Here is a 7,509-nt window from a genome sequence, read left to right on the forward strand (position 1 = left end):
CGTCGCTCCGCGAGCGCGCGCCCACTCTGCCGCTACCCAAGCGCGCCGGGCCGGGCGCCATGCGCTCGTGGCCCTGGCAATCACACACGCCACACCTGCCTTGACGATCACACACGCCACCAGCACCCATGCAACACTCTAGCGCGCAGTCGGCGCGACGCCGCCGCATTCGACGCCCCCGAGCTGGGCGCTGCGCGCCCAGCATTACCCGCAGGAGCGCTGCGCGCCCACTGTGCCGTATTGGCGCTCTCTGTGCACCACATGCCTTAGTCTCCTGGCGGGATGTCTCCCCACCGCGCGCCCCGCACACGCAATGCGCGCGCTGCCCGCGCAGCTGCTGCGCGGCACCCCGCACAACTCTGCGCGCTGCACCAACGGCATGTCGCCCGGCCTGCGCGTCCTGCACCCGCGCGCAGCGCTTCCCGCTCCCACGCGTGGTGCTTGGCTTTGGCGCGCGCGCGCACACGCCGATCAGCCCGCGCACCCAGCACGCGCGGACCATACCTGATCCGTCCCGCCTTGGGCGTGGACAGGCACGTGCGCAGTCTGCTGTGAATAACCACCGACAGTGGCAATGGCCTAATAGATCAGGTATTTGGATATCACTATCCATTATGACTCAGTCCTTAAAATGTCGTGAGCCAATACAACGGACACGCCCTCCCCATAAGCACGTAGGCCTCTGGGCAGGGAATGCCGCCTAGTTAGGGGCCTAACAATCACTCTTACTCATCATGTAGACGATATATACCAAAAAGAAGATATTATTTTGAAATTGTGAATCAAGAAAATAAAAACCTCATTTCTAAACCTCCTTTCAACAATTATAGAGCCTTAAACATAATATAATACATAAGTTTCCTTTATTTATTTTCATTACACGTAGTAATCCATATCTCAAAGAATATGCTTGTCCTTATAATGATCACACATCCATTTTTCAAGAAGAATAATACAATTTAGAACACACAATTGATAATGTTTCTTATAATTTTGAATATCTACACAAGCATAATCATTTTTCATCTAATTCTTTTGAAGATCCTAAATGCAATTCTTACCTGCTCCAAATCGACCTAGGTTTGGCCATTACCATCATTCTAGTATGCCTAAAACACAGCCAAGTTTTAAATTTTATTAGAAATTTACTTCATTCTCACCACTGGTTTGACTAACCTGGTAAAATAGCAACTTTTAAAGACTTAAATTAGACAACTGGAAACACAGAGTCAAGTCATTGGGTCTCTGATAAAAAACATGAAGTTCTTATTGAGAATCTCCAGTGTCAGCCAGTTCTTCATAGGTTTCTTTCAGGAGTCTTCATATGTTGCTTCCTACAGCTGTGAGGTTTTGAGTCACCTAAATGAAATCCCCTGCAGCTGTAACTAGTCATCAATAGTTTCTGTAATATTTTCATTTTTACCTAAGGCTAATATACGACCATCTTTGCCATGATTACACCCCTCAAGTGGAGGCACCCAGTGCAGGGCCATTTGAAATAAACTACAAGCTAAGAGATGTATCTGTTTTCAAAACAAAAGTTTCACAACATATCACAAATACGCCCATTGAAAAATGGTGGATTATATGCAAGACACTCACCCTTAATAAGACATAATATATTACAATCTGGTGGGAGAAATAAATACATTAGAGGTCCATTTATGAGAGCAAGGCTAGTTGGAATCACAAAATTACTGTTCAAATTTCAAAGGAATCTCTCCCACAGAGAGTGACAGTAAAAATATCACGAATATCATTAAGTGCATAACGAAGGGTTGAGTTTTTCTGTCCCCAGACTATGATAGAGTAATTTCAAACCAGGTACAGATTGTAAAGAAATATAATTTTAAATGATGAACTAAAAATTAGTCCCTCAAGAAGTATGGGCCAGCTACAATGCCCATTTGACAGTGTACCGGGTCAAAAAAGAAGTAACTTGTGATCCAGTGACCTTCGTTCAGCTATTGATCTGCTCAAGGTCAATAGAAAAGGAAAAATTGACCTTCTACAGCACAGAGGTAATAGGACAAACGCCAGCTCTTCATGATGGAACATGTTTTCTCAATGCCATTTTCACTATTGGTTGCCTATTGAGATACCGCGTGAAGTTTAATTTGTGAAGCACGGACAGATACAAAATCTTTAATGCCTTACGTCAGCTCTCCCTTCACTGACGGACAGAGACAATCTTTAAGGCACCAGATTATTTGCTCATCACAGGCTTCCAGCCCAAAGAGTTAAGATCCGCTTGCTGGAGCTCAACGTACTTCCCATATCTTGAAAAATGAAAAAAAATTGAATCATGAGGAAAGAAAACACCATAGACAAAATGCCTCATGAGATTCATGTCTTTATAATTGTGCGGCAAGGAAAACTTACATCAGCTATGAGTAACATGAAAACGGTTCATTTAAATACAAGTTCACATTTTCTAAGATTAGCAACTTGGGAAATGCAATATTATTTCATTTGAGTGCCATCCAGAGAGATAAAACTCAGCAAAGAAAAACACCGCTCATGAGGCATTTCAGAGCAGAATGAGATCAACTATGCGAGGACTAACAAAAAACATAGTAAAAGACAATAAAATTCATCCAGCACGCGTTATTCTATTTGATGAAAGAGAATGGTGAGAACATACCCCAGACCAGCGGGAAGTCTGAATCCCCCTATCCGCACTCTCTTCAGGGAATGAAGCTGGTAAAAATTTAGGTAGCAACATCGTTAGCTGAGGGACTGATATTTAGCATGACTTTTTGAAATTGGACGCCATAAAAGTAATAATTCGAGCATCTGCGTTCACAATTTGCGGTTTTTTAAAGAGTTTACCATTCAGACAAAGGCTTATTCTCCACAAACATAAGGCACTATCTCATTATGATGCAACATTGTTCATAACACCGGTTGTCTAAAAATTGGAACGTCCAAAATGATTTGATCCATACAAATGAAAAAATCCTCAGTAGGTAAAATCGTTTCAATTATCAGTTCGTTGTTGAAATACTAAAGTCGGACAAACATTTCTACATCCTTCGCTTGATGGGTTCTCTCTAAAGAGATGAAGGTACAAACTGTCATGCAAAATCTTATAAGTTGTATGACATCTCTATCCTGCTTCTTTCTCTCTAAATAAAACTTTACCTGCTTCTTTATGTTTCATAAGGAATGGGCTTTATCTAAAGGGATTCTACCTCTAAGGACCTATCATGAGAAAAAGAGGAGGTGACAATCTCCCCCCTGTGTGACTGGAATCCGCATGTGTCATTTTCAAATAAGGCTGGGCAGGAGCCTCTTCCTAAAAATAAAGCAAGAGGAGATGATAGGAGGTAATCAGATTCAGTTCTCCTTCAAAAATGTCGGGAGGAGCCAATTTGGCTCTCATTTCCTCTCTGCAATCTTCCTTTATCACTCTCCCACAGAGAGCGCAATCTCCCAGATCTCACACCCCTGGTATCATTCTTAAGAGAATTGTTATTCTACGAATTATACTCAGATTTCTGCAATTCTTGAAACTTACTATTCAAGTACGGCTGTTACTGATGAAGGCCAGGCTCGTACAATGGGCAACTTGTTTACTTAACGACATTGGTAAATGATAATTATTCAAACAAGGAAATTAATGTTACTCAGCTCTTTCGGTTGAACTAGGAAGAGGAACGAGGAGTTCAGTAGATTTAACGGGACTCATCAACCAGAGAATGATACACATATTATTGATTTTAGCGACACAAAATGTAAAGGAAAAAAAGTTAATGGATAAAGTTAAAATAAGAGAAGAATAAGCATCTTAAAATAGTCATCCACAAGTCTAAAGATTTGTACTTCACCTGTAGTCCAGCATTTTTGACAAGTTCACGAACTTCATGGTGTCTTCCTTCATTCACCTGGGAAGAATAACGAATAGCTCACCTCAGTCAAATGATAAAAAAATAATCATTCTGAAAAAAAAGAAAATACGGCTAAGATGACATAACATTCCGTGAGTAATTAAAAAGCTGGATGAATCTTTCCACTGCAAGCAAAATATATTTCAATATGGAAACGCCTGTTTTATTCTATCGATTATCATAATAATAAATTGATCCATAAGAACGTTTGTTCTCTTTTATGTAGAAGTGACTAGCTGAAACGACTCTTCATTCAGACCAATAAAACATATATTCATAAGAGAATTACGACACAAAAAATTCAAAAAAATTGTAAGGTCGTATTCTTACAAAGACAGAAAATATGTACCATGGTTGAAACGATTAGAAAGAGGAAACACTGATTCCGTGACATACATAAACATACTATAAGACTAAGAAAAAGCATACCACATCTATGACTTGATCATAATGAATGATGACTGCTTTCCTCACGTGGATTTGAGCAGCCATATACACATATATTCATACATAGAGAGGTACCACTATACGAAGACGAGATCTTTCTGAAGCTGGTTGTACAGGCATCAGTTCTACTGACTCCGGGACACAGAGAACACCATCAATCTGCGTTCCCTCACTTATGGCAAATAACTGCTTCTTATGAACTGCACCTTCTACTGTTGCAATGTACCTACAACGTTGAGTTTCATGTCAACATAAGTTGTTCAAGTACAACATAAGTCAATATAAATTCTAGGATAAAAATTAACCGTTATTGAACAGAACTGCTTGAAAATAATAGCTAGGCCACTACCTTAAATGCCTTCAAAAGATGATTAGAAGACCAATGACTATGAATATAAATGAATGTAGCTACGTGAGATAGACATGATCAACCTTAGTACCTACGTTTGTGGTAACGAAGAATTTCAATTGAACTACACAATGCAATTTTTCATAAATTGAAATTTTGATTTGACGCCGTGATAAGACATTATTAGACATTATTAGCGAGGGAATATTCCCAGAAGTCTTTTACATTACTCACTTTTATATCGACATTATTAGCCAAAGAGTGATAATGAATAACTATCTACCCATACGTCAACTATCAGTCTAGTTTTCCACATCCATACACAAAGAGGAGCGCAGAGGTTGTATGGAAAAAATCCAATATAGTGATGTGTTTATTTCTGCAATAATCTGTGCAATGGGTCGTCCAATCGTGAACATAAAATACGGAATTGAAGACACTTTCACTACAACGAAAAAATGGCCCAACAAAAATAGAATGTCCCCATCACATCGACATTAAGAGTATGATTACAATAATTCCCATGAAAAGCTTCCAATACTTGGAAAAAAAATTCACCAAAATCATCAATATACATCAGAGACATTCAGCATATTGAAAGAGGATGCTATGAATGCCATCATGATTAATTGCGCATTGACTCCGAAGGTCTTTGCTTTCATCATCATAACTTCAATTTTTTCTCAAAGTCATTACTAATTAAAAAAAACTCGAAAAAAAAAACTATATAGGATTGCCAACTTTGTTCCACTCTGAAAAGCAAATCGGACGGCAGTTGGAAATATAATTCTAATGTAAATTGATGATCTTGAAACGGAACAAGAGATGGGCGAAAACATCTTTAACATAAAAACAGAAACATGAAAAACATGTTAAAGATGCTTCCTTACTCTTTAGTTATGTTAGAGGAAGGATGAGCAAGCTTTTGGGCGAAATCCCCTGCAATATGAGAGTATCATAACCATAAGTTTCTCCAAAAAATAATTTGATACGAAAAAAAAGTCGCAATGAAACTCGACACGCGAAAAAGTTAATACCATCATTTGTCACAACAATAAGACCAGTTGTGGAAACATCAAGGCGACCTACGGTGAACAATCTTGGCTTTGGTACCCCAGGATTCCGTTCAGTCTGGATTTCAAATACAATAGGAGATAACATAAAAATGGATAGCCCTTTCTGAAAAATAAACTCTGTAAGATAAGATTTTTGTTTGCAGCTTAATCAGGCCATACCCAACGCTTCCAGTAGTCATCAAATAAAGAGACCACTGATCTAGCCTCCTCACCGTTAGAACAAATGTACCTGAAATGGATTCATCATTTAAAATTTTCATCACTTGAGGTGCAACTTAAAAAAAATAGAAAAAACTCCTCACCCTTTCGGCTTATTGAGAGCAAAATAAAGCTTGGGTGGCAGCTTCTTGGGAAGACGGTTCCCGTTAACATAAATAGAATCTCTTACGAGGTCCACCTGGGTCTACTTTTCAAAGAATGCATGTTATGCAAGATATCATTCATGTGGCATAAGACTAAAATTTGCAGTCCGTGATGTGGAACATAGTTGGGTAATCCATGAACGATGAAATTACAATATGGAAAATTTCAATCGTGGAACATAAGGAACGGCACAGATTTATTTCAACGAAAATTAACATGCCATCGAAAAAAAAAAGGTTTACGTGATGTCTCATACAGTTTTCATTACCCCGGAGACGATTTAAGGAGGATATAGAGAGTTCAACTAAAAGATGACGAGTGAACTGTTACCTTCCAGACGTCATAAATAGTGAAAAAAATTACCAGTGAAATAGCGAAATTACAGATGAAATAACTGCCGGTAGAAGAATTACCTGTGGAAGCTTGCAAACGGAACCGTTAACAGAGACTTTTCCCCCAAAGATAAGCTCATCACACTGTCGCCTGGAAGCGACTGGCAAGCACAAAAATACATCAACATGTACTTCACCAATCAAGTACAAACCGAAAATTCAAGCACGAATTTGGAAATCACACCTCCAGCGGCAGCCAAAGCCTTGTTTAATCTTTGCTGCTCCCTAAAATTTTGATTGTAAAATCTCCTTGCAGCCTTGGAAAACTTCGGTGGAGAGGAAGAGGCCGGAGCAGAGGAAACCACCACCTTTTTCCCGACGCTCACCTCTTTCTTTCTCTTATCCTTCTTGGGCGAAGAACTCTTCTCCTCGGCCATCTCCCGGATGAATTGGGGAGGCGGGGTAGTCGAAAGCATGAGCTTTCCATCCTCACCCCGCACAATCCAAGGGATCAACAAAGGGGTTGGAGAGCCGAGCGAAGGGCGATCAAGATCGGCAATCTTCTCCTTTGATTTGGCAGCACCGAAGGAAATGTTGAATTCGGCAGGCGCCTTCGAGGATTGAGAGGAAGATGAAGTGATCGTAGCTCGAATAGAAGCGACGCTCCACCGGGCATTACGAAGACGCAAGGTACTGTTCAGGAAGAGGGAGGATGGCGAGCTCTGCAGAGGCGACAGCACTGCCGAGGAGATTGCGACGGTCATCGTCGCCATGGCAGCTCCTGCGCGTAGTCGAGCAGCAGAGAAATTGGTCGCAGAAGGATACGATTGAAGAACAGTCTGATAAATTGGTCGCAGTAATCATGTTTAATGATTTCTAAAAGATCTTAAGAAATATGGATTCGTGAAATATTAAGGATTGCAGGGCTCTAGAAAAATAGTTGGATAGGTTTTTATCGTGTAGTGGATATGGACTGATGGGTTATGTTTCATCAAACAGAATTATGCATCGATATCTTTGGTCATGTGCTAAACATTGATAATAATGAACCC

At 40.2% G+C, this 7,509-nt stretch overlaps 1 protein-coding gene across 2 annotated transcripts; it reads right to left on the reverse strand.

Annotated features, from left to right (window-relative positions):
- Positions 1–1,733: 1,733 nt before the first annotated feature.
- SVR1 (pseudouridine synthase family protein) lies at positions 1,734–7,300 on the reverse strand. Of its 2 annotated transcripts, XM_078571478.1 has the most exons (10): positions 6,702–7,299; positions 6,539–6,618; positions 6,065–6,165; positions 5,922–5,991; positions 5,724–5,817; positions 5,577–5,625; positions 4,413–4,563; positions 3,831–3,887; positions 2,645–2,700; positions 1,734–2,279 (listed from the first exon to the last, which is right to left on the reverse strand). In XM_078571478.1, the coding sequence occupies exons 1-10, from the start codon at positions 7,228–7,230 to the stop codon at positions 2,207–2,209; spliced, it is 1,260 nt and encodes a 419-aa protein (XP_078427604.1). In that variant the 5' UTR covers positions 7,231–7,299; the 3' UTR covers positions 1,734–2,206. The 2 variants fall into 2 exon arrangements, 1 of the variants encoding a protein (XP_078427604.1); XR_013580668.1 differs by lacking the exon at positions 1,734–2,279 and having other exon boundaries at positions 4,320–4,563; positions 6,702–7,300.
- Between the last annotated feature and the right edge of the window lie 209 nt (positions 7,301–7,509).

Source organism: Wolffia australiana, chromosome 2 (genome assembly GCF_029677425.1).
Source record: "Wolffia australiana isolate 7733 chromosome 2, ASM2967742v1".
Classification (NCBI taxonomy): Eukaryota; Viridiplantae; Streptophyta; class Magnoliopsida; order Alismatales; family Araceae; genus Wolffia; species Wolffia australiana.